This window comes from Protopterus annectens, chromosome 6.part1 (assembly GCF_019279795.1).
Source record: "Protopterus annectens isolate FY-2018-M chromosome 6.part1, PAN1.0, whole genome shotgun sequence".
In the NCBI taxonomy this organism is placed as follows: Eukaryota; Metazoa; Chordata; order Ceratodontiformes; family Protopteridae; genus Protopterus; species Protopterus annectens.
Genome location: NC_056738.1, coordinates 189,029,204 through 189,056,832, shown reverse-complemented (window position 1 = coordinate 189,056,832; position 27,629 = coordinate 189,029,204). Strand labels below are relative to the sequence as shown.

The window sequence follows — 27,629 nt, the reverse complement described above, 5'->3', positions numbered from 1 at the left end:
AACCACCTGAATGTCTCACCCAATCAAAGGGAGGCCGCAGCCTTAGAGGTTTCAAAGCTGCTCACAAAAAGAGTCTTCCAAAGTGACCCCTGGACCAATTCGGATCAGGCATCCACTCCAGGTTCTTTAGTGCCCAAAAAACAGGGAACCTCAGACCTATTTTGGACCTTGCTACCCTCAACAAGTCCATAGCCAGCTCAAAATTGTGGATGGTCACGATTCAGTCCATTCTTCCCTTCCTGCAGAAGGAAGATTGGATGTGCTCTACAGACCTTCAGGATGCGTGCTATCATATCAAGATGAACAGTCGCTCAAGAAGGTTCCTCTGCTTTCAGCTGGGGAGCCAATAACTACCAGTTCAGAGTACTCCCCTTTGATCTCACTGCAAGGCCTCAGGTTGTTCACCAAATGCATGGCAGGTAGTGGCAGCTCACCTGAGACTGCAATGATTCCAGGTGTTTCCCTATCTGGACATTTTGGCTCCTAACTTTTCCCAGCAGGCATCGACTCCGTGAAACCAGAGACCATCTTTTCCAAATTGCCTTGACCTTGGGCATCTCCAGCAATCTAAAAAGGTTTTGTATCCAACCAGTACAGATAATAGATTTCATCTGGGCCTGTCTGGACTCCACTCGTTCATTAGCTCCTCTCCCTTTAGACATAATTTCCACCTTGAGAATCCATATCAAGCAAATCCTCGATATTCCTTCTCCCCTGGCAGGTCTCATTCTAAAAGCCTTGGGGTCCATGGTGGCTATGATTACACTTGTTCCAATAGCATGCCTTCATATGAGAGTACTTCAGTGGACATTGGCAGTCCAATGGTCCTTTCTTTGGTATCCAATGTGTCATCCGATCAGTATCTCTCGAGCACGCAAACAATCTCTTATTTGGTGGCTCCACTTGGAGGACATCGATCAAGGCTGACCATTCATCCTTCCTCTTTCAGAGGCCACAGTGACTATGGAGACGTCCCATTTTGGGTGGGAGGAGCATTATCTGGGACAAACAGTCTAAGGCATGTGGTCTGTGTTGCTCGTCTTGTGTATTTGAATAAGGCGATAAGGCTGTGGATGTTCATTTCAAGTAGTTTATTACACACAAACACATCAGGATGGATAACAAGAACATTAAACTTAAACCGACTACCACACACATGCATGCTTACACCTCGGCTGCTCTCTACAAAATGACACTCTCGCTTGCACGTGGTCAGTACTTATATGCACATACCTGATGACTGGAAAGCTTCTTAAAGGTATATCACACACACACTGATCTACAGTCCACTGTAGAGACCAATTTGCATATAAATGTCCTGGATCTGAGAGTGGTGCTTCTTGCTTTGCAAGCCCCTCAGTCCTGTCTTCTGACAGGAACCATTGCAGTTCAGACAGACAACATGTTAGTGGTCTGGGGCATCAGCAAACAAGGAGTTAGCCAAGTCTTACCCCTTGTGTCGAGAGGCCATGAAGCTGTGGCAGTGGATGATCTCTTCCAACCGCTTTCTCGTAGCAGTGCACATTCTGGGGAAGTCAAACATCCTGCTGGACAGGCTCAGCAGAACCATTCTGATGTCTCACAAGTGGTCCCTAAATGCTGCAGTGGCAAATACGATCTTCCAGAAATTAGGTCAACCTTGCTCCGATCTCTTTGCATCTCCTTCCAACACCAAGTGCAGCGAGTTCATTGTCCTAATCCCTCCTCAGGGACAGTCACCAAGAGACTCTGTAGTCCATGCTTGCCTCCCCTCCCATCTACTTTATGCCTCCCCTCTTCTTCCTCTCATTCTCAAGTTTCTGCAAAAAGCTCAGTGGCTGAAGTGCAAAGTAATCCTCATTGCTCCCTTTTGGCCTTGACAAGTATGGTTTCCTTTCCTTTGGTCTCACCTGTGGACTCTGGATCCCTCTCCAGATTTTCTGAACCTGAAATTAACCACCTGGTTATTCCAGCTCCAGTGATGGCTAGAACTCCCGGGCTTTCATCCTCAGTTAGGAAGATTCTGATAGCTGCACACAAACCCTCCAGTAGGAAAATACACCATAGCAAGTGGAAGAGGTTCTGTATTTGGGCTCATCAGAACCAAATGGATCCTTTTACAGCTCCTGTTTCTGCTGTCTTTCTGATTTTCTGGCATCCATTTTTCATAATGGACCTAGCTTCTCTACGGTGAGAGTGAAATTGGCAGCAATTTCCAACTTTCATATTGGGAAAACTTCACTCTCTTTGGCCTTGTCTAAGTTGTGCAAGGCCTTTTTGAAAGGTGCCCTTCTATTAAGGATTTTGCTGTTCCTTGGGATCTTACCATGGTATTGCAAGCTATAGTTTCACCTCCTTTTGAGCCTTGTGCTAAGGTTGATTTAAAGTTTTTGACCTTGAGGACTGTCTTTATTGGCCATCACTTCAGCTAAGAGAGTATCTGAATTACAGGCTTTAACTTGTTAGCCTCCATATTTAATTTTTCACAAGGACAGAGTTACTGTTGTGTACTAGCCCTTCCTTTCTGCCCAAGGTTGCTTAGGAAGCTAATATAAACCATGTTATTAATCTCTCTCTCTTTTTTTCCTAATTTCACCATAGTGTTCTATCTGAGTTATTGTCACTCATTTGTTCAACTTTCTCTCTCTCTCTCCACCCCCTACCTTTTTGTAGGACCGGCAGAGCTGCATATAAATACTTTCTTTCTGTTTGAGCTCCTGAAGTGATCCTTTCTGGCTTCAGCTTTCTCTGCCTTTTTGTATGACATATATACATTGGTATGGTAAGATAATGCATATTTGTGCAGCAAACTCAATCTGGGGGGATTGGGGGAGCAGAGCATTATGGGTAGGGGAGGAGCTCAGATTTTGGATCCTAGAGCTTTAGTATGTGGCCAGGTTGGATCTGATCCTCGGATCCGAATCCACAAGTTGAAGAACAAATGAGAGGCAGCAACTCAGATGGAACTTTACGATGCGTACATAACTTCTTTTTATTTCAAAAAAAAATTATAATTCTAATTCTTGTTATTTAAGTGCAATTCACCATCTTTCCTCCAAAAATCTCACCAGTTTTGGGAGGGATTAAAGGAGGCAGTGCTAATACTGGAGACAAACTCAGGGACTGGTCAATACATAAGTAAAACAAGCAAAGTTGGGTGAATAAAAAATAAACAGAAGATTCAAAGGAATTGAGGCAATTGGAGGGAAGAGAAGAAAGAATCTGGAATTAAGTAAATTAGACTTGAGCTGTATCTATGGCCTTGCTTTAAAGTGAGAATTTAATAAATGTCTTTAAAAAATTGTACCAAGGTGGCCATGGTGGTGCAGCGCTTAGCGTCGCCCCCTCACAGCAAGAGGATTTCCAGTTTGATTCTCTCCTGGGGTGCCTTATGTGCGGAGTCTGCATGTCTTCCCTGTGGTCACATAGGTTTCCTCCAGGTGCTCTGGTTTCCTCCCACATCCCAAACACATGCTGCAGCTGGATCGGAGACATTAAATTGGCCCTAGGTGTGTGTGCGCTTCTGTGGGAGGTTGGGCACTGGGCTGGCAACGTGACACCGTAAAACTCCACTGCCAATAGTTCTGCAGACAGTTGTTCTTCTGTGGTGACCCCTAATGGGAAAAGCCGAAAGGAGAAGCAGTGTGTAAAAAAAAAAAAAAATTGTACTGTAGTACAGAACCCCCATATTGCAGTTCACTATCAGTGGTGGAACATGTAGCAAAGAAATCTGGACAAAGCCTAAAATCATGGAGGGACAAAGGTTTAAAAATAGAGACAGATTTTAAATATTGCTCTTAAAAACTTATTGCTTTAACAACAGGATTTGCATTTTCTGAAGGGTATGAGGTGCGAAACTCAAATGTATGTCACTTTTTAGTGACTGGAATCTTCAGTGTTTTGCCAGAAAACCATACATTTTATTAGAAGCAGACCAAAAATATGAAGCAAACTTTAAATATTCTGCAGAAATGTAGAGTTGTATGCCTGAGTGTATAGTTAATCACTCCTATACTCTACAAATTCAGCCACTTAACTCTGCCTAATAAGGGAACAAAGCAGCCGCAGCTCCACAAGTTCGGTAGTCCACTAAATGCACTCGCAACAAAAAAATAAATAAAAATCCAAGGCAAGGTTATAGCTCCTAGGCAGCAGTCAAGTCAGCAACCCAGAAACAGCACCACCACAACCATTCCAACCCAAGAAAAGCAAATCTCAGCCCGTTTGTAAACTCAGGTTGTTAGTAATGTGGTGTATGGTCACTGTACTTAATGTATTGCAGTCCCAGAAGCAACTCCCGTTCAGCCAGCGCCTCTTCATCGGGTTCCTATTAGATAGTCGAACATCTGCAAGTTTGAACGTCATATGGTCTTGACCATAAGTTAGAATTTGCAGAAGTTTGAGTGTTTCAATGGAAATCTCCTTAAGGGGAGGTTTCCGTTTTGTTCAATGTGGGGCGATCTCGGAGTTGGTATATTTAAGTAGCGGGGGTGTGGGGGTCTTTCCCCCCATGCTTACAACAGTTTATTTTGTTTTCTTTTCCTTTTTTTTTTTTTCTTTTTTATCCATAGTCGAAGTTTTTTAACTTCGAACAGGATGGTTCAAAAATTTTGTGTTCGAAGTTCTTAAACTTCATATAGACCCTCCTCATCCAGTCTGTGTACTGTCTCTCTTACACACAGTCTGAGTGAACCTTCAAGGAAGCAAGTCCTCCTCAACTCAGGAAACCCATCTCCATCCAGGATACCACACAGTCAGATGAAAACCTCCTTGACTGTAACACAAAACATAAAAATCTTTCTGCTCCCTGCAATAATACCCTTTTTTTCAAGGTATTGCTGTGGTGCAAAAACTGCTAGCAGCACATGACTGGCCGCATTCTGGGCCTCCTTGTTGGCCCCCTCTACCTCAGAGGCAGTTACTTGATTGGCTCGTATACTGCAATGCTGATTAGCTGTAATTGCAACATACCTCTCAACTGTCCCGGATTCACTCAAATTTTAGCTCTGTGCATCTTAATCCCTCTCAACACTGGTGCCTTTTGGACAAAAGGTGGTGAATTATACTTAATAAATAATGGCAATAATTAAGTGCTGAATACTTATTTTACTTCAGGAAATGTATATTAATTCATATCCTCTAATTCTGTTAATTTCTCAAGTTAATAGAACTAATATTTTAAGTGTCCCTGATTTTTTTTTTTTTTCTGGATTTGTCCTGGATTCTGTTGAGATTTGTCCGTGATTGGTTGAGAGCTGTGATCTTGCAATATACAAGCTAATAAAAAATTGCAAAGCAGAGCCACCACTTTTTAGTTCCGAACAGTGGTGTATAAATCCATCTCAGATGTGGAGTGCTCCACACAGTCCTTGGCTGCTCAGCCCATACTTTTTAATTCATTCCCTCCAGTACAGCTCTTTTGAGTGTGTACCTTTAACTCCTAGTGGTTGTGGCTTGAGCCTTTAAAAAACTGAAGTTATCACTTTACAGTTCTAACAAATACTCATTGACAGAGGTCAAATATCAATACAATTGTGTTTGCCATCATGTATGCGTCAAGATAAAATATTCTGATACCTTGTATTTAACATGGTTTTGGAATTAATAATGCTGATATGAACAAGCAATATTTGACGCCTGGAAGCACAGTAGGAGGTAACTGCAAAAATGCCTGGAGGCACACTTGGCTGTAATAAGTTCAACATGTACATGCCTAGAGTCCTATACTTTGTCTCTTTTTAAACCACTTGTACCAGCGCCCATTATAAAAACCCACTGTCATACCAAAGGCATAGATTCGTGAATATAATTAAGATCACTCACATTCCCAATAAAGGAATCCTCTTTGATGTCCTTCCATATCACTGTTGTAGTATTCCTTACATAAGGGATCTCCTGCCAAGGTTAGCCCAATGTCTGGCTAGTATACCAAAGCCTTTGGAATTTATAGATGTTGTACATCACACACATGCTCCTCACACAAGCTGATATACAGACGTATGTACCTCAGAACTTTGCCACCAATCTGAACATAATCATTGAATGTCGGTCAGAATGCTCTTCTGTGCTGGTTACCGAGCCATGTTTCAGATAAGTGCCCCATTGAAGCTTTCTTCTTATCTCTTTCTGTTTCTATTTTTGTTAGTTTATATGTCATCCAGTAAGGGAAAACTTCAGTGTGGGAAGCAGATTCCCCATAAAGGTCATCATGAACAGTGTCTCTTTTGTTTGGGCGCTTCTCATGACCATATACAGTGTTCTATTTGCCCAGCATTTTTCCTGAAGACCCTATGCAGTCGCCTCACCTACTTATCTTTTTAGCTAGAAAACCAATGTCTAAAAGTGTTAGCGCAAGGTGCTAAGGCAGAGTCTTCCTGACCCGAGGGCCAACACCCTGCCAACAAAAAGGCAAAAAACTCAGGTTTGATTCAGCTGCTGTTGGGTCTCCCCTGGACCTCTCTCTCAAGGCTGGTAAAAGACCAGAGGATTGTCCGGTAGTTGCTTTGGATTCCTGTGCAGCAACCCTGTTGGAGGCTGGCATGGATTTGACTTCTCCAACGTCCTTGTATGCTTTACAAACATCTGTTCTGGATGTTGAGGGGGAAGCTCGGCTGACTGTATCTGAGGGACTGAGGACGAAACCGCAAATCCTCATTTGGGAGGAGGTTCCTACTGTGTTGGTTGAGTGTCAGCAGGGGGTCCGAACCTCCTAGAATTTTTTGTGCTGGCATCACACAAAAGAAAAAACAGGGGGCCAAACTATTTCCCCTGTTGTTAAAGATCCCCGCCCTGAATGGCACTCAGAGGTTTAATGCTTTAATGTCCTTGAAGCCTCCTGAAGGAGTCTCTGCGTCTGCTCCCCCCCCCCCCCCCAGTCATTTACTCCTCTTAAGAGGCACAAGGGAGAAAGAGTCTTCTGATGAAGATTTGGATTCTGTGGAAGAGTCTTTGTTATATTCTTCTCGGATCCCTTCTGGTTTGCGTTAATGTTTCTGAGGAAGAGGATTCTATTAGTTTAGATTCTCCCTTAGAAGAACTCTGTTTCGGGGACACTATTTCTCATATAATGGAATAGTTAAATGAGATTGTTGTCAGGTTTCTGATATTCAAAAGAGGTACTATGAACTCCTCCAGATGGAGTCCCGCAAACCCTCTGCTGTTCCTCCAGTTTTGGCTGCCCTCTTGGATACCTTTTCATTAGCTTCTGAAGGCCCTGATTCTCAGCGTCTTGTCACTAAAAACCTTACAGATTTCACAAGGTGCGTGATGATTGTAAATTTATTTGTAAATATCCTTCTGCTTTTCCTTTTGTAGTGTCTGTCTCCTCAGACAAACCTTGTAATCTTTTGCCTTCTGCTAAACTGCTTTCTTCAGATAAAGACAGTAGAGCCTTGGAACATCTAGGCAAAAAAGGTTTTTACTACTGTTACCGTGGCTTTTAGTGCTATCAGTTACCAGACTGAATATGGCCAGGTGTGTTTTAGCCCTTCTTTCTCTAGCTTCTCAAGCAGTTTCTGACCTTCCTGATTCTGAAGGGAAGGTCTCGGCCCTAAGTGTAGTTATGATGCAGCTGATGCTCTTTCCAGGACTGCCGCATTTGTTTCTGTTTTGAGACAAGACTCTTGGCTTTGTCTTCAGCCTTTATCTGATGACATTAAAGCTAAATTGTTGGATGGTCCTTTTAATTATAAAAAAATAATTTTTGGCTCTGCTGTTGCTGAACTAAGTCCCTCCAGGACAAATGCAAAGCCTTGCAAGAATTGAAACATATTTTTGTTTCTCCTATCCCTAAGTTTCAGAGACATTATCCCTCCAAATCTGCTTTTATTTGCAGACCGTTTCACCCACCACCCAAAGGTAAAGATTTTAGGCATGTACCTTCAGCTAAGTGTACTCAGACTTCTCCTTCTCAGAAGCCTCCTTTTCAAGATGAGACAGGTTCCATCTGACAGTTTGCTTCCCATTTCCCTCAGCTAGGTTCCCTTGTCCCTCCCTTCATGTTTCCTTGTCCCTTCCCAATTGGTTAAGGGTCACTAAAGACTCTTGGGTTTTGTCCATTATCCACCAGGGATATTTCATGGTGTGGAAATTCCTTTCTTCATTTCTGGACATCCCACAACCTCTGCAGGACCAGCTTTCTTTCTTTTCAGAAGTGCTTCAGGCTCTTCTGGCCCAGGACAACATTCATGTTGTACCCCCTACCTAGGAAGGGAAGAGTATTTATTGCAGGATGTTTCTGGTTCCCAGGAAGGAAGGTACATGGAGACCAATTCTGGGCCTTTCTCAGCTCAACACCTTTCTAAAGGTCCCCTCTTTTCAGTTGTTGTCCCTTCAATCCTTGTTTCCTGTTCTTCTTCCCCAGGCTTCCTTGATATCTGTGGACTTCAAGGATGCCTATCTTTACGTCCCCATTCAGGACATTTTTATGTTTCTCTGTTTCTTCCCTACATTTAAAGTTTTCTGCTTTGCCCTTTGGCCTCTCTACTGCCCTAAGGGGATTCAACAAATGCCTCACTCCTGTCATTGCCTCTTGCAGGATGAGAGGGGTTCAGATCTTTCCTTATCTAGATGACCTGCCTATTCAGGCCTTGTCCACCAAAGTTCTTCTTCAGCACCTCCAGTTTGCTGTTTGTCTGTTACAAAGTCTGGGGTTTACCATCTATCCTGGTTCCTTCTCAAGGTAATTTTTTCTCGGTTGCAGGATCCAGACCATTACTATGCTGGCATCCCTGACTCCAACCAAGGCCCTCTCTCTGTGTCTTTTTCCAGTCTCTTCTTCCTCTGGCTTCAGTTACAGCCTGGGATTTTCACAGAGTTCTAGGATTTATGGCTTCCGCCATTTCTTATGCTGGTTCTAGCCAGGCTGCATATGAGAAAAACTACAGTGGTACCTCAAGTAATTGTGGCTTCAGCACTGTCATCCCCTGGATTTCCTAGTTCCCTTCTTTCCATGTCTTAAATTTGAGCTTCACTGGTAGATTCATCAGCTGTCTTTCCAACCTCCAGCCCCATCTCAGGAGTTCTTTTCGTATGCCTTGGACAGAGGGTGGGGAGCTTCCTTTGGTTTTCTCAAGGTCCAGAGTCTGTGGCCTCCCCATCAGAGGTCAGATCACATCAACATCAAGGAGATAAGAGCACTCCTTTTAGCCCCTCGGGCTTTTAATTCCATTGCTCTTGTTCTTCAAGGGACCCTCAAAGTTTTCACAGACCATATCAGGAGATGTGATATGTAAACAGTCAAGGGGGAACATGGTCATACTTTCTTTGTAGTTTGCTCTTCAGCTCTGAGATCGATCAAGTGATTTTTTCAGGCTGCCTACATTCCTTCCAAGCAAAATATATTGGCAGACTCTTTGAGCAGGTCCAATACACAAGCTCAAGAATGGATGCTTCACAGAGATGAGTTTCTGGACATTGTCCGTCGGTGGGGTATTCCTCTGATCTTTTTCCCTTCCCTCTGAACAGACAACTTCCTCTCTCCTATTCCAGAGTCCCAAGCCCTCTGGCTTGGAAGGTGGATGCTCTATCATTTCCTTGGAGGGATATGTTTCTCTATGCCTTCCCTCCCCTTCCCCTGATTCCGAGGGTCCTGCACAAGATCAAGCAAGACTCCCTCAAAATCTTGCTGGTAACTCCCTTTTGGCCCAGACAGCATTAGTTCCCCCTTCTTCACTTAGCCAGGGGCAGCTGGCATGAATTTACCTCACTGGGTGGATCTTCTCACACAAGACAAGGGGTATTTTATCCATTCTCACTTGTCCACTCTTCAGCTGATGCTGTAGAGGATAGGGTTTTGATCCATTTTAGGCATCTCCTTTCTAGGCTGTGCTTAGGGCTCTACAGGAGGCAAGGAAACACACTACCAGGAAGTCATATTTGCCCAAATGGATGAGTTTTTCTGCCTGGTGCCTCTCTCTTAAACAGGGTCCCTTTTCAGTGGGAGTCCCTCTGGTTCTCTCTCATTTGTGTAAATTGCTTCATGCTGGGTTAGTGTATTCTTCTGTTAAAGCTCACAACTTGGTTATTTCTATTTGTCTGCCCTTGACTTCTTCTCTAGGTTTGAGGTCAAACAATTTCTTAAAGGTGTCCTGCTTATCGGGTCTCCCAGGAAGCCTATTCCACCTTCCTGGGACCTCCGTTTTGATCTTGAAAAATTTATTTGGGCTCCTTTTGAGCCTGCAGCTTTTCAGCTTTCTTGCAACATTGTACTGGGAAAACTGTTCTTCTTTTGGCCCTTACTTCAGGTATGAGGGTATCTGAACTTTCAGGCTGTTATGGCTGTTCCTCCTTTTTTTAGTTTTTCACAGGGACAGGGTGTCTATTTGTACTAATCCATATTTTATGCCCATGATGGTCAATGAATCATCCCTTAATCATTCTGCTAATTTACCCTCCTTTTTTCCTTCTCTGCAGTCTGCTAGTAAAAAGGTTCTTCACACCTTGGATTTACATAGGCAGCTCAGATGTTATTTGGATAAGACTAAAGCCATTCACAAATCTGAGCAGCTTTTTGTTTCCTTTCATCCCAGGTCTTTGGGTTTGGTAGTTTCTTAACAAACCATGTCTTTCTGGATCTCGAAGGCCATTTCTTTTTGTTACTCCTTGCATGGTAAATGTTTTTCTGTCTCTGTAAAGGCTCATTCTACAGGAGCTGTTCCTTCCTCTGGTGCCTTTTAAAGGGACTGGATACCAGTTCCATCCTTGAGGCTGCTACTTGGCTTCTGTCCATACCTTCACTAAACAGTACAAGTTGGATGTTGTTTTTAGAGCAAGAGCTGGCCAAGGCTATCTTGCATGGGTTTCTAGAGGGCTCTTCATTCTCTTCCTCCTCCCAGGTTTCTTCTTGAACTTTTTTCCTCACCCTTATGTAAGGAATACTGCAACAGTGAAGAGAAGGACATGGTACAGTTGTGTAAAATCTTAGCATAACAGTAGATGTCCTTCTCTTAAGTGTTGCAGTATTCGCTCCCTTTATCCTCCTGCTTCTGACCAGGGATTATTTTCCTTTTCTCCTTCTGGACGCACATGTTCCTCCTTTTCCCTAGGGACATTCTATTCCTCCTGGGGGGGGTTTCAGTTCTGAGCATGTTTGGTTACAATTATTGGTCAGTATTATGAACCTTTTAACCTCATCCAAATTTGTTTATTTTTCAGACTAGGTGATTAGAGGGCAGCTTCCTTTCATCCAGCAGTCCAGTCATGGCTACATTCTTGTTGAAGGAAATACTCTATTTATAACAACACACTCATCAATCTGTACCGTTCAGGCCCCTTAGCAAAAATTTGTAACAGCTGCTCAAGGACTGTAGAGCATCTAGCTGCAAAGGGCCAGACCTAAAGGTCTCTTGGGAGAGGAGTCCCACAAGTCAAAACCAGTCAAGGACTCCAAAGAAAAAAGAGCTTAACCTATGGTAGATTAACCAAGAAACATAATGGAAGTAATTCAGCATTAATGTGTTAGGATGCCTGTTGTTGCACATTTGCAGTAGCTCATTTTTAGGTTAATGCTTGAAGCACTGTTTTTGTAGGTTGTTGATGTTTCTGGGTTGTCTGTATTTTGAGAGAGTTGCATACACTCATTTACTGTATGGTGGGAGGTTAGAGCTCAGTGAGCTTCAATCAGTAAGAATGTACGATAAGGATAACCTTTACCAAAACTAAAGCAGTCTGTACTTTCTTGAAAGAACCATTCACTTTGAATCCCATGTGTGGTCCACACCTTTAACCTAGCAAAATAGATATCTAGATGTACCGCTGATGATCTTGTGTGTAAAGATTTCATAATGCAGGTAACTTCCCTTCATACTGCTACACTGTATCCAAAAGCGGTAGTCATATTATATTGGAGTATTTTCTGTTTGATTCTGCTCCTTTCATTAGCCATGTCTTTTGCAGAACTGCTGCTTTGGTGGCGTAACTATTTAGTGAAAACACAAGGTTTGAAGGTAAACTAGAGCAGCCTGAGTTTCAATGTTATATCTTCCTGCACAGTGTGAAAATGTTTTGGGTGACTTCGCTGCAAGGTATGTTACAACTTGTAACTTACAAGAAGGGCTTCACAAAACCTTTTAGGTCATCAGCTTCCATATCTTATGGTAAACCATTTTCTTGTCCATTAGACCTGTGCGATCAAATCTCTGAATTATCAGTCTTATTTTTGATCCATTGCAATAGTGAGTAATTGTTTTTAATTGCTTATGAATGGCTGTGTGAGTGTGGTCTGTTGTAAGTTTGTGGTCCATAGGATTAATAGCCCACTTTTTTGCTTTAGGTTAATAATTGCTCATTTCTCAAGTGTTTGAAATTATTGTTTCCTATAAACTGGTTTATTATCGTCTTTGCTTGTGTGACAGCCGATGCTTTCATTGGAAGCTGAATTTTCCATTTAAAGACTGATATCCTTCCAATAAATATTACAATTGTTGGAGGAGGTGTGGTAGTCTTAACACTGAAGAATTGCACAGCCACAAAGGAAGAAAAATAATACAGTTATGTAAAGTTGTTCCCTTAACAGTAGCTCTTCCATCATTTAGGCAGTAAGGTAGTACTCTGTTTGCATCTACACTGATGCATAGAAATACAAAACTTCAAAACCAGAGTTTTGTCAAACACAGCAAAACCATACAACAAAGCAAAAATACCTTTAACCATGCCCCCACACCCCCTGCTTATATACTTGTGTATACCAACTCTGAGGTCACGCAACCGTGAGAAAAAGGAGAAATTCCCTTACCCTATTGCTTGCTGATCTCTGCAAAATCACACAATACACACAAGTCAGTGTAAATCAACAGAATGCATCCGTTCACTTTCACTGATAAAACATTATTGGGCTGCTCTTACTCAAATGCTTGCTACGTTTGACAAAATAATATTTGATCTAATGTTACAAAATTACTTTAGAATAAATCCAAATTGATTAGTGTAACCCTGCAGTTTTTTTTTTTTTAATTATGAACAACTCTGATCCCTTTTCTTCAGGGCTGCATATCTGAATACTAGAAATTCATCATCTAGCAACTCTGAAAGGAATAGCAGACTCTACACACTCAATACACTAACTTACACACCCAGCCATTGACGCACAATGTTTCATTTGTTGTGTGCAGTCACACCTCACATTTGTATTTTAATTCTGAGGTCACTGTTGCACAGAAGAGGCACAATAACTCTTCATTTCACAGATGCACAGTGTATACCATGCCCAGCATATAACTCTATCCACAGTCACAAGACTTCCACATATACACGCGCATGCATTCTGTCTCTGACCTGCTCATTACACACTGCACCACACTCGCCATTTAGAACATACACTGTCAAATACTGTTCACACACATCCCACCCATATTCAGCTAAACTACTAATACTGGATCTGAAGTTATCTTCATTTGCTCTTCAACCTGTGGGACACTGATCCAGGACTGATCTGACTTGGCCACATTTCTCCAGCATTGGATCTGAGCTCCAAGGTCCAAATTTCTCCAGCATTGGATCTGAGCTCCAAGGTCCAAGCTCCTCCCCTACCCATAATACCCGTCTTCTTCCTCCCCCAGATCTCGTTTGCCACGCTCATTGCAAGTATCGTAGTCTGCTGCTTCAGACTTCTTTTTGGGTAAGTGTGTTTAAAATCTAAAATCCTATTCTCTTTTTACCATCTAAAATTCCCTTTCTATCTTTACCTCCCCTACCTTTTGCACTTAGGTGTTGGTTTATTTAAAAAAAAAAAAACCTGTACCTCTGTGTGTATGCGTGTTTTCTCCCTGGGTTTTTCTCTGCCGCTGATTGTCAGAGACACCCAAACCAGGGTTCTGTAAGTGCACAGAATGTGGCCATAAGCTTTCCCTAGTGGATGGCCACACTCTTGTGCATTGTTTGCTTAGGGGTCCCTCATCTTGATTCCTCCTGTTCAATCTGCACTGGGTTCAATCGCCACGCATTGATCGACAGGAGGAATAAAGTTATTTTCAAGGGTCTTCTCCTTCCACCTACTAAGGAGGCCCAGACCACTCCTCCTGCTTCTACTTTGGTCTCTGCCCTGGCCTCTGGGACTCAACCTCCCACTAAGAGGACCAGGGACAGAGAGAAACGTAAGCACTGTGACAGGCCGAGGAAGCAGTCCCCCGACCACTCTCCTTCAGCTGAGCCACCAACTAAGTTCCGATTAGCTCCCAGTGCTGCTTCTCCCTGACTCCATTCTCCTGATTTCTCTTCAGAACCATTCCCCAGTATTGACGTCACCTCATCGCCTCTCTAGGCCAATGTTGGTGGCCGCCTCCTCCAGATCCACCCACAGCCTTTCCAAAGCCGAGGTGGACAGGATGATGCAGAAGTTCATCTGCACTAAATATAAATGGGAGTCTTGCCTGCCCCCTCTCCCTCCGGAGTGGGGGACATGCAGTGTGCCTTCATCCCAATCACTCCTTCTCGATCCAACCCCCGGTTAAGGAGTCCTTGGGTCCGAGGACCATAGGTGTTGAGGAGCAGGCACCAACAGTACTTGGTACCTCGATGCGGACCATTGCCTTGAGCGAGTCGACTCCGACGAGCTCGGAGCTGTAGCCTTAGCGCCGGATCCAACGGGGTGGTTTAGGCTCGGAGTTTTTTTAGAACCGAGCCTTTCAGTCGGAGTCTTGGCACCTTGAGGTTCGGCTCCAGCTCCCCCGTTGATCCAGAGGATTACTGACAGGATTGTAGCCCCGGCTCAGGTTGTTCATTCTCCTCCTGCCTTTGATGTGGTGGAGAAGGTTCTCTCGATCCCATTGAGACCCTTGATGATCTCGTCCTTGGAATCCATCCTAGCTCCCTCTGTTTCTGGTCTGGATTCTGCCATCCTGCCACCTCAGGGACAGCCTTCTGCCTCTCCACACCAGGGAACAGGTGGATGTTTTCGAGTCCTCCCCTGAGACCCCCCTGAGGAGGTTCCTCGAAAATGTACGTGTAAAAGGAGGCACCCCCACCCGAGTCTCTCATGGAGGACACCAACTTGGAGGAAGGGGAAGGTTCCCCCCAATGACCCCCCCCCAGAGGATGTCTCATTTGGAGACATAGTGGAGATCCTTTGTCAGAGTGGGGTATGGTCTGTCCAAAAATCCAACCGTGACGAGTTGCTGTTCCTGGAGGCATTTGGCACAGGACTCTCTTCTTCCTGGGTGCCCCCCTCCAGCAGATCTCCTGGTGGATCTTGTGACATCTCAAGCGTGGAAGGAGCCCAACATGGTGGAGCCAATCCCCAAACTCCCTGCTAAGGTCCTCAGCACCCCTTCTGACAAAGCACACCAGACAAAGGTGTACCCCCTGTCGATGCCGTTGTGGTGGTGGAGGCGGCCACCAAGAAGGCGCTAGCACAGGAGAGCTCCATGGTCCACCCTCCGGACTGAGAATCTAGGACCTTGGACCATTTTGGGAAGCGGGCCTACACTTCAGCAACGTTCTCTGTATATGCGCTGAACTACATGGCACATATTATTAGGCTTTAGTGAGAGCTAGTGAAGGAGGTCACTGACTCTACCACAGGGTCCATGTCGGCAGAGGATAGGAAGGTTTTCTCCTCTCGAATGGCCACCCTCATCTCCCTTGCCAATATCTCTATGTGACTTCTCTCTCACGCTACTGATGGTGCCGCCAGAGTTGCCGTTGCAGGCATTGCCATCAGGCGTCACGGCTGGCTCCGACTTTGTACCTTCTCAGAGCCCTTCAAGGCATTGTTTACAAATGCCACGTACGATGGTTCCACCCTCTTTGGAAAGACAGTACGCGACACTTTGGTCCAGAGTGAGAAGGATGGGAAGACTGTCTGCTGTTGGAATCCGTTTTTCAACCCCTCAATGATCCTTCTCCAGGAATCGGCGGGGAGTGAAGAACATGTGGCTCTGGAATTCTCAGGGTTATTCAGCTTGGGACTCTATTTCTCCCAGAGACAGAGGGGGATTCGGCAGACACCACCCTCGTGGCAGAGGCGGCCTGAGGAACCAAGGATCTTGGGATTCGTTCTCGGACAGACCCGTGCAGCAATCCTGAAGTGTTACCTGGCTGCTCATCTATGGAGGTAGGCGGAGGTCGACTCTTGCTACACCCAATAGCCTGGGAGTTGGTTATCAATGATCAATCGGTGTTGAGTCGTATCCAGAGGGTATTCAATCCCCTTCCTTCAAAGGTCAGTTCCGGCCAAACACCTCCCAGATGTTCCACCCATGTAAAGGGAGGCAGGAGCATGGGAAATTTCCAGGCTGCTAGAAAAACGAGTCATCCAGCCCATCCCCCTAGACCAGGCCAGATTAGGCATCTATTCCAGGCTCTTTTTAGTGCCAAAAAAAATGGGGGACTTGAGGCCAGTTCTGGATCTCTCTACTCTGAACCTGTCATTTGCCAAGACAAAATTTCATATGGTCACACTCCAATCTATCCTGCCCTTCCTGCGGGAGAACTGGATGTGTTCAGTAGACCTTCGAGACGCGTACTATCCCATTAAAATGGACAGACGCTCTCTGAGGTTTCTCCTCTTCAGTTGGGAGCCAATCATTACCAATTCAGAGTGCCACCCTTTGGTCTCACCACAGCCCCCAGGGTGTTCACTAAAGTGAATGGTGGTGGTAGCAGCTCACCTGCGGCTGCAGGTTTTCCAGGTCTTCCCGTACCTGGATGATTGGCTCCTTTTCACCCCCTCCAGGCATAGACTCTGCCAAGCCAGGGATTTCCTTGTCCAAACTGCCCACCAGTTTGGTATCACCATAAATCCCAACAAATCCCTGTTAGAACCAGTTTAAGTTCTGGACTTCATTGGAGCCTGGTTGGACACCATTCAGACCAAGGTTTTCCTGACACCCAACAGACTTCAGTCTCTCAAACTTCATGTCTTGCACATTCTTCTCCTCCAGTGGAGTTTGTTTTAAGGACATTGGGGTCCATGGCAGCCTCGATCACCCTCGTTCCCACAGCCCGGTTACACATGAGGGTGCTCCAGTGGACCCTGGTGGTTCACTGGTCTTTTCTAGATCTACCATTGTCTCATCCTGTTCATCTATTGTGAGCATGCCCAGATTCTCTTCTCTGGTGGATTCAGTCCCCAGAACTTCTTCGTGGTTGCCCGTTTATTCTTTCCTCCCCTCTGACCACGGACGCCTTCCTACTCTGGTCAGGGGGCATTGCATGGGAAAGACAGTCCAAGGTACGTGGTCTTCCCTGGAGATGCATATGCATATCAACATCCTGGAGATGAGGGTGGTGCTGTTGACGTTGCAAGCTCTTCATGCCTATCTTCCCCTAGGGACAATTGCCATCCAGACAGACAATATGTCAGTAGTCTGGTATGTTAACAAACAGGGGGAAACCAGGTCTTTTCCCCTTTGCCTTAAAGCCATGATATTGTGGGAGTGGGCGATCTCCGGCCGTTTTCTGGTGGCAACGCACATTCCTGGGAGGTCCAGCATTCTAGCGGACAGGCTGAACAGGTTTATCCTGATGCCTTATGAGTGGTCTCCGAATCCTTCAGTAGCGAAACAAATCTTTTTAAAGTGAGGTCAGCTGTGCTGCGATCTCTTTGCCTCTCCTTCCATTGCGAAGTGCAGCGAGTTTTTCACTCTGAATTCCTTACCGGGGGAGTCCCCCAGAGACGCTCCAGTTCATGCTTGGCCCTCCACTTCTCATGATACCAAAAATCATTCAGAGAGCACAATGGCTGGGGAGCTCAGTCATCCTCATTTCCCCCTTCTGGCCTCGCCAAGTATGGTTCCCTTCTCTGTGGTCTCGTATAGTGTGTCCTCCCTGGACGTCGGATCCGGTTCCGGATCTGATTTCACATTTCTCAGGGATTCCACATCCAGATCTGGGCAGTCTGTAGCTCACCACTTTGGCTGCTCCAGTTCCTATAATAATTGTGACTCCCGGGCTATTTTCTCCGGTTAAGAAGATTTTGGTAGCAGCTCATAAATCTTCCATGAGGAAGGTTTATTCGAGTAAGTGGAATCATTTCCCAGTTTGGGATTTTAATGGGATTTGGATCCCTTCATTGCTCTGGTTCCTGTTATCTTAGAGTTTCTGGCATGCATTTTTCAACAGGGTGCCAGCTTCTCTACTGTTAAAGTTCAGGTGCCGGCTATTTCTAATTTCCACATAGGGGATAATTCAGCTTCTCTAACCTCTTCTAAGCTTTGAAAAGCTTTTCTGGAGTGTACCTTTCTTTTTAGGCCACCGATAAAGAACCCTATGCCTCCTTGGAACCTTACTTTGGTCCTTCAAGCCCTGATTTCTTCCCCCTTTGAACCTGCTGCTTCAGTGGATTTGCAGTTCCTGTCTTGGAAGACAGCCTTCCTGATTGCTATTACTTCAGAGTGTCGAGCTTCAGGCCTTATCGATTAAGCCTCCTTGCATGATCTTCCATAAAGACAAGGGTATCTTTGCACACTAATCCTTCCTTTCTTCCTAAAGTGGCCTCAGAATCCAACGTCAACCAGGTTATCAACCCCCTGTCTTCTTTCTGAATTTTCAGAATAAGGGAGAGTATAAGTTGCTGCTGGATGTTCATAGACAATTACATTTTTACTTGCACAGAACAAAGGCCTTCCGCAAGTCTGATCAACGTTTTGTTTCCTATTCTAAGCACTTTTTAGAGAAACCTGCATCAAAAGTCCACCATTGCTCGTTGAATTTTTCAGTGTATACTTTTGGCGTATTCAACCAAAGGATGGTTTCCGCCAGGTCAAGTGAAGGTGCATTCTAGTAGGTCTATGGCTACATCAGCTGCTTTTTGTTCCAGAGTTTCCTTGGATTACATTTGCTCGGCGGTTACCTGAGCATCTTCACATACTTTCATCTCCCATTACAAGTTGGATCGGCTCTCCAGAAGTAGGGCATGTTATGGAATATCCTCCCAGGTGTTTGGTAGCTGGGGACTCTGTCCCACAGGTTGAAGTGCAAATGAAGACAACTTCAGATAAAGACGTCATGTACTCACTATAATGTTCCATCTGAGTTGTTCATTTGTCTTCAACCATCCCTTCCTCCCTCCCCCTGCCTTATATGGGCTGTATGGTGGTCTGGCTGGAAAAGACATGGTCCTTTCTTTGGCATAAATGGTCATTCCTTATGATAATATCTGGGTTATTGTCCTAAGGGGCAAGATATTGTGTTAGGTTGGGTTGCTGTGGTGAGCAGCAAACTTAATCTGATGGGAGGAAGGAAACAGGGGCATTATGGGTAGGGGAGGAGCTTGGATCCGATGCTGGAGAAGTACGGCTGAGTCGGATCTGTCCTGAATCCGTGTCCCACAAGTTGAAGACAAATGAAGAGCAACTCCTCTGATGGAATGTTATGGTGAGTACATAACTTCTTTTTTCTCACACACACTAAATTTATCCTCTTTTTCCTTTTAGACAAAAAGTTTTTGGAATTACTTGCCCATAAAGCTCAGTGGAGCCCATCAGTTTCCTTCAGTACTGTTGTCCTCTTTGAGTGCACTTACATAGACCATATGCTGTTTTACCTCTGCTGACTGGCACTCAGCTCAGCTCTTCTGAATAAGAAATTTGTATCTGCTTGTGAGCTTATGGTAAATAACAGTGCTTTTAAAAACTTCAGTTGCCATACTGCAGAAATCAATTGAACTCTAAGGAAAATGCATTATTTAAGAGCTTTTGAAATTCTGATTTATTCCATTTCATATGGGAATTGCAAGTTCAACCTTTTACTGCCCCAGTTACTTACAGTGTAGGTCTTCTAGAGTGGTGTATTCCACACACATTTGGACCATCTAACTTCAAAAGAGTCAGTAACAGCACCTTATGGGCAGTGACCTCACCATCCCCAGGTTCTAAGGTAGTAATTCTTTTCTGAAATATTAATAAGTTCATTCTAGGATTGTCACTCTTTTTTACTAAAATGTTGTAGCCACTTTCACTTGCCAGGATAGCATTACATTTTCTTAGAGAATGGGCACTCTATACATAGCCATTCTGAATGGAGAATGAACGTTTTCCAGCAGAGCGTTGGTGTAAAGGTAATGTCCACTGAAAAACAAGTCCACTGATTCACAACAGCATGTTACGTTGCCATGGAGCTTGGACTGAAACAGAGATAACAAATGCCATTATTTTACACTTGCTAAGCCCTGCTTTTGCTTTTTAGCAAGTGTGAAATTAAAACAAAAAAAGCAACAAAGAAAAGTGTGTATGTGTGTCTGTGTGTGCGAGTGTATACATTCATGAAAGTGAGAGTGAGTTTGATTGAGCTGTTAGTTTACTCTTGCTACGTAGTGCTTTTGCTGTGTAGTGAGTGGAAAATTAAAACAAATGGATAATTAAAAAAAAAATAGAAAAGTTTGCATGTATGAGTCGTTTCTGTCTGTGAGTCTATGGGTGTTTGCTTGCATGAAAGTGAGTATGTATATGTGTGTGTGAGAGAGAGCTATCGATCAATCGAGCAATGGATGCAACTCATTTAAAATTAAGAGGTATGTATACCTCTCAAACTCTTAGCTCAAGAAATCCAGATAAAGCATAAAATAATGGGAGTACAAGGCTTAAACATAGGGACAAAGTTTAAATACTGATCTTACAAAATTAGAAATTTGCTATAAGGATGGGACTTGTGTTAACATTAATTTTTCTGGAGGATATGAAGTCCATACCTGTCGTGGTGGTGCTGCGGTAGCGTTGTCGCCTCACAGTAAGACTCTGTCCGGTTCGATTCTCAGCTAGAGCGTTTCTGCGTGGGGACATGCGTGAATGGGTGTACCTTCGTGGAAGGTTGTGCGTCAGGCCTGGCAAGCCGGTACGTAAAAATCAACTGCCAATCATTAGCGGACCGGAGTTCCGCTGTGGCGACCCCTAACCGGGAAAAGCCAAAAGACACAAACAAACCTGATTTGGACTCAAATTTTAGCTGTACCTCCTTTAATCCCAACTACAACTGGTGACTTTTGGAGAAAAGGTGGTAACTTGCACGTGATAAACAATGACAATAAATATAGTTATAGACTTCATTTTTTTTTTACTTCGGAAAATGTATATTAATTCACATTCTCTTATACTGTCAATGTCTCAAGTTGACAGAACTAATAGTTTGTTTCTGTGATTACTTCTGGATTTGTCCCTGATTAGTTGAGAGCTATGATAAAGTTTGAAGCTCAAACATAATTCGTTATTCAGTGATTTCAACTCCCCCTCCCCCCCCCCCCAAAAAAAAAAAAAGTTTGTCAGCATATCTTACAGCAAGTTTGAAACAGTAGGCAGAGAAAACTGTTGCATCAGAAATATTAAATACACCCTGCTTGGGCATTATTGTTTCCATACGGAAGTCTCACCAATGTTCTTGTTAGAATTAAATGGACATTGTCGTCATAAATCTAATATGATGTATATATTTTTTTGTTTGTTTTTATCTAGGTTGTGATGCAGAGGGAGAAGATAATGCAGTGGCTAAACGTCCTTTGACAGAGGAAGAAAAACAGCAGCAAATCAAAAGGTACAGTTTCTTTAGTGTAACTTCTATGTAGACAGTCATGTTCGTTATGGTTTTTATTGTAGTAATACTAACAGTTTATTATTTTTGTTTTGTGTAGTTAAAATAAGAAGTTATGTACCTACCATAACGTTCCATGTTAGCTGTCTTCTCTCGCCTTCTTTCTTGCTTGATGGGTTCGGAGCCGATCCCTCGGCTCCGACTCGGCACTTGCTAAGCTCGAGAGTCACTTTTACCAGCTCGAGGCAGCCCCATATCCCATGATGCAAGGCGGTAAGTACCCAGATCTCGTTTGATGACAAAGGGCAATAGCACCAAGCATAAAACACTTCCAAAAGGAAGAAAGAAACTTACAGGATGGAAGAAGGACCAGGTCTGAATGGTCTTCAGCATAATAATTTCTTATAACAAGGTCTGTCCAGGCCTGGGGGAGGGAGGGAGGGTTGCAAGAAAGAAGGAGAGAGAAGACAACTAACATGGAACGTTATGGTAGGTACATAACTTCTTAATGTTAAGTTGTCAATCTCGCCTTCATTCTTGCTTGATGGGACCGCGTCCCTAGCACCTCTATCCTGGGTGGCTCAATGGAACAGACTCTTGAGGACTGTAGAGCCAAAACTGGCTCTGTCCCTGGAGGCCAAGTCCAATTTGTAATGGGAAACAAGTGTGAGGAGTGGCCCAAGTGGCCGCTGCACAAATAGTGTCTAAAGGAAGTCTAGCTTGAAAGGCTGTAGAAGTAGCTAAGCTCCTAGTTGAATGTGCTTTAGGTTTTGAGCACAGCTGTTTTCCCCTGAGCAGATAAATTTCAGAGATGACCAAGAAAGCCATCTGGACAAGGTCACTTTAGAAACAGGAAGGCCTTTCTTATTATCCGCATAGGAAACAAAAAGTTGATCAGATTTTCTAAATTTTTTTGTTCTGTCCAAATAATATCTGAGTTGACGGTGGACATCAAGATAATGTAGTTTTGTTCGGCTCTGTCTGAATAGTTTGGGAAAAATACAGGAGATCAATGGATTGATTCAAATTGGTCTTTGAAGCGACCTTAGGCAAAAGGTCGGATTAGTTCTCAAAGATACTCTGTCTTTGTGAAAAACCAAATAGGGGGTCGAACCGATAGAGCATGAAGTTCAGACACCCTCCTGGCGATGTAATAGCCACTAGGAATAAAGTTTTCCAAGAAAGAAATTTCAGGGAACAAGAAACAGCTGTCTCGAAGGTGGGAAGAATCAAGGATGTCAGCACTAAATTTAGATCCCACTGAGGAGGAGGATTCCTGATTGGAGGCTTTAGTAGGAAAATTCCTTTCAAGAAGGCCCTGCAGAGCCTATGGGACATAATATTATGATCTGCGACCCGACATGAAAGTTGGAGATAGCAGCCAATTGAACTCTGACTGTGGAAGAAGAGGAGCCTGCATGAAAAATCTCTGCTAAGAAGTCCAGGACTGCCTGAACAGGGGCAGTGAAAGGATCAATATTCTTGGCCTTAGCCCAATAAGAGAAACGTTTCCATTTGCTTGTATAAATCCTCCTGGTAGAGGATTTTAAAGAAGCTACTATGATGTCTCTAACTGGGTTAGAGATGAAAGGAAGCCTGGCTAAGGAAGGAAGTGGAGCAACCATGCTGTGAGGTTGAGAGAAGGGATAGTCCGTGCAGCTGACCGGATTGGTGAATCAGAAGATCTGGCACTGGGTCCAGATGCCACGGCTGCACCAAAAGGTGACGATGGAGGAACGGGAACCAAACTTGTCGAGGCCAGTAAGGGGCAATGAGAATCAATTTGGCTTTCAAAACGGTAGCTTTCTGGATAACTTGAGGGATCAGAGGAAATGGAGGGAAGGCATAAAGAAGTCCCTGGGGCCAATCCTGGGTCAGAGCGTCTCTGGGGGGATGGCCTGGTAGAGGGAAGAGACAGAAGAAGTCTGGGCATTTGCTGTTTTGGGGAGTAGCAAAAAGATCGCAACATGGACGACCCCATTCCAGAAATATCTCTTCCGCTATCGATTGCTTGAGAGACCACTCGTGAGGCATGAGAATAGCTCTGCTCAATCTGTCCGCTACAATGTTGGTTTTCCCAGGGATATGCGTTGCTACCAGAAACCGATGAGAGGAGATCGCCCATTGCCATAGTCTGAGCGCTTCTCGACACAAGGGGTAGGACTTGGTTCCGCCCTGTTTGTTGATATACCAAACTACAGACATGTTGTCTGTGTGGACTGCAATTGTCCCTACGGGAAGAAAGTCGTTGAGGGCTTGCAACGCGTTAAAAGCACTGCTCTCATCTCCAGGACATTTATGTGCAGATGGTACTCGAACGGCTGCCACGTCCCATGAACCATCCTGCCCTGATAATGACCCCCCCACCCGATCAGGGAGGCATCCGTGGTGACAGTGGCTATCGGGGATGGGGGTACAAAGTGTCTGCCTTGGTGAACCTGAGGAGATATGATCCACCAAGCAAGATGATCTTTGCAAGTCTGTGTCACCAGAATCTGGTGACGCATTGGAAGCTGTTGGTGACCATTGTGTGAACAGCATCCACTGAAGAAAGGGCATGTAGAATCGAGCCAGGGGAAGAAGAGTAATGGCCGCAGCCATGAGGCCTAATACCTTTAGAACCATTCTGGCCTGTACTTTCTTGTTGGCCAGAATGATCCTGACATGACTCTGAATGTCTGAAACTCTTTGATCTGTAAGGGTAGCTGACATCCGAACAGTGTTTAAGTTTGCCTATGAAAGTAATAGACTGGCAGGGCGATAAGGATGACTTTTCAAGTTGATCGAGATGCCCAAATGAGAACAAAGATTTATTGTGTAATCCCTGGCTTGAATAAGCTGATGCCTGGTGGTGGCTGAAAGGAGCCAGTCGTCGAGATACGGAAACACCTGGAATCCTTGACGTCTCAGGTGAGCCGTGACCACTGCCATACATTTGGTAAACACTCTGGGGGCTGTAGTGAGACTAAAGGGCAGGGCTCTGAACTGGAAATGACTGGACCCCAGCCGAAAGCGGAGAAATCTCCTGGAGCGTCTGTGAATTTTGATGTGATAGTACGCATCCTGAAGATCTATTGAGCACATCCAGTTGTCCTTCTGTAAGAAGGGCAGAATTGACTGAAGAGTGACCATTCAGAATCTTGTCTTCCTCACAGACTTGTTGAGTCTGCTGAGATCCAATATTGGTCTCCAGTCTCCCGTCTTTTGGGGACCAAAAGAACCTTGAGTAGATTCCGGCTCTGAATGGTCTGTTGTAACTGGCTGAATGGCTCTTTTGCAGTAGTTTTGAGACTTCTAACACTGCAATTTCCTTAGACCGGTGGTACATCTGGAAGGGAATTTGAGGGGAAAGGACTTTCCTCGAAAGGAATTATGTAACCCTTGGATATGATCGACTGTACCCATCTGTCTTGAGTGAGGGAATGCCAGGCTTCTGGGTACAGTGATAATCTTCCCCCGACTGCCTCCAAGGAGGGACAGTCGGGCAACATCTCAGGGATGCTGAAAGGGCTTGTCAGAGAGAGGCTCTCTGTTTCCCTGGTTTTTTGGACCCCCTCTGCCTCTAGAGCGGCGTCTGTTGTTACCCCCTCTGCCTCTAGGGGTTAACTGACCACGTGAATCCGGCGTGACTCCTTGGGATTTGTGGAACCACATTTTGCCACCTTTCTGTCCTTTGGGGTAAGGTCTAGAAGGGGTGGAAAAACGGACTCCTACGGCAGAAAGAGTCTTGCCGTCCTGCTCGCACCTGGTCAAAGTTTCCTTCACTTGAGGGCCAAACAAAGCTGACCCATCAAAGGGAGAATTTGTGAAGGACGCCTTAAAGGGATCTGCAAAGTCACATAGCCGCATCCAGGCTTGGCGTCTAAGGGCCACACCTGTACCTGCGGCCCTACTCGCTCCATCAGCAGCATATGATATTAACCGCATGGAGGAGTTTGCAATGGAATTAAGGGTTCCTAGCTGCGAAGCAATTTTTTCCTGAGCTCCTGCAGCCGTAGGATCCTGAACAACATCACCTAGCTCCTTAAGGATATCCCTTTGGAGTCTGGTGAAGTGACATAGGTAATTCAGCGAACGCATAGCAAAGGTCGCTGAGGAAAACATCCGCTTACCATACCTATCCATGGTCCTAGAGTCCTTATTAGGAGGATGGACGGCAGGAAGGATCTGCAAGTTCCTTTTGGTGGCAGCAGCCACCACCATGGCATCAGCGGGGACACCCTTAGTGAGGAATTGCTTATCACACGGGGCAGTGATGAATTTTGAAGGCCTCCTAGGGACTGGCTCTACAGAGTCAGGAGCTGCCCACGCCTTCGGGCAATAACCTGCATAAGGGGTCGAAGGCGGAGACACCCAGGAGGTGGAGGGCCGAGATCCAAACGCCTCTAGGTATACTGACTCATCCTCAGAGGGATTGTTGGTGGGCCAGTTTCCCCTCTGTCTAAGGAGTTCTAGGATGTCTGAGAAGGAGACATCCTCAGAGGGGATCTTGGGGATCCCTCTGACTCATCAAAGTCAGTATCTGAAGTGATAGACTCGCGGGCCTCTACATGTCCCATCTTACAAGTCCTCTTCCTAGGCGGATCTCGAAACATCAGGAGAATCCTCGGAAGAGGGGAAATTCCGAATGGGGAAACCTGAGGCGGAGGATCTCTGGGTCCTGTAGCAAGAGAAGTGGCAGAGATGTCAACAGGCACTATAGAGGGAGGAGCTAAGGGAACAGACTGCTGACTGATACCAGTGGCCAGCACACTCTTCATCACCTCGAATGCTCCCTCCCAGGCAGGTCCGAGAGAACCCGTTCAAGAGCTAGGAACTCCAGGGACCACCGAAGGGAAGTCTCCGAGGCAGATGTCGGAGCCGAGCTCACCAAGGCCGAGGCTCCAAGGGGAAGAGCGGGCTCGGACAAGGGTCCGATGCCACTCACCCCCTCGGAGGAGACCATGGAAGCCCGACCACCGAATCCCTCTAAGGAAGGTCTCAAGAGGAGATAAGAGTAGAGGCTGAAGGAACAGAAGGGGTATCTGTCCTCCAGCCGTAGCAGTAACCATTCCCGAAGACTCCAACTCCAAGCTCTGGGGTAGAGTTGAAGGAGGAACTGCAACGGGGTGTGGACCAATAGTAGTCTGTTGAGACGGACTATGTAACATTTGGGCCAGTGCCTGTGACTTAAGTAATCTACTGACCACTCTCTCTAAGTCATGGTCAGAAAGCCTGGATGACTTTGAAGATCGGCTCCGATGGCTCCGTTCAGAGAGGAGAGGTGAAGCCGGAGCCGAAAGTATCGGCTCCAAGGAAGGAGACCTCGACCTCTTCCTCGAAGGAGCCATCGGAACCGATGAAACTATTGAACCTGTCGGAGCCGACAACTTATCGGAGCCGACAGGTAGCCTCGATGCATCGGCTCCAGCCGGAGCCGATACAGCCACAAAAGTAACGGTGTCGGAGCCGATCGGAGCCGACACCGATGCCTGTGCCCACATGGTGGTCGGAGCCGATCGGAGCCGACACCGAAGTGGTCGATGCAGAATCGGCACCGATAGCCATCGGTGCCGAAGGCTTGGTTAAGCCAGAATCGGCTCCAGCCGGAGCCGATCTCGACTCAGAACGAGTCGGAGCCGAGGCCGCAGGCTTTGACACAGAAGCCTGGGCCTTGGAAGACTTGGCAGTCTTGGATGGAGCCGACTTAGCCGGAGAGCCCTCCGGCAAGAAGGCCCCTGAGTATTAATTTGTTTCTTCTTTCCTGCAGGACTCTCTGGCTGAAAGAATGACAAATAGCACAGGAGTCCTGCAGGTGAAGAGGCCCCAGGCAATAAAGGCAAGAAGTGTGACCGTCTGTCAGAGACATCTTCTGACAGCACGAGTCACACTTCTTAAAGCCTGAGACCCTTTCTTTTGACATGGTGTAACACAATCACACACACACACCAGTCAAAGAATTTAAATTAAATATACCAAAAAGGTATAACTACAAACACACACACACACCCTAACAGGGGATGGGATGGATAAAGTTTGACTAAAAAAATAAGAAGAGACAGGGAATTTTCTGTCAGAAAATGTTTAAAACTAAATAAAAACTAATAATTAAAGGGTTTTTAGTTAAAAGGGGCTAGAATAGCAAAGTAGTAAATCACTTACCAGGAGCTGGTAAAAGGAGGACCTCATAAGCGACAAGCGAGATCTGGGTACTT

General features: G+C 45.2%; 1 protein-coding gene across 2 annotated transcripts in view; it reads left to right on the top strand.

Moving 5' to 3' along the window:
* Window positions 1-27,629, top strand: part of UBXN1 (UBX domain protein 1) — a 554,889-nt gene that overhangs the window by 300,709 nt on the left and 226,551 nt on the right. For both annotated transcript variants that reach the window (XM_044075640.1, XM_044075641.1), the window contains exon 4: window positions 21,360-21,438. In XM_044075640.1, the coding sequence (XP_043931575.1) occupies window positions 21,360-21,438 (79 nt within the window). The remainder of the gene's footprint in view (window positions 1-21,359; window positions 21,439-27,629) is intronic.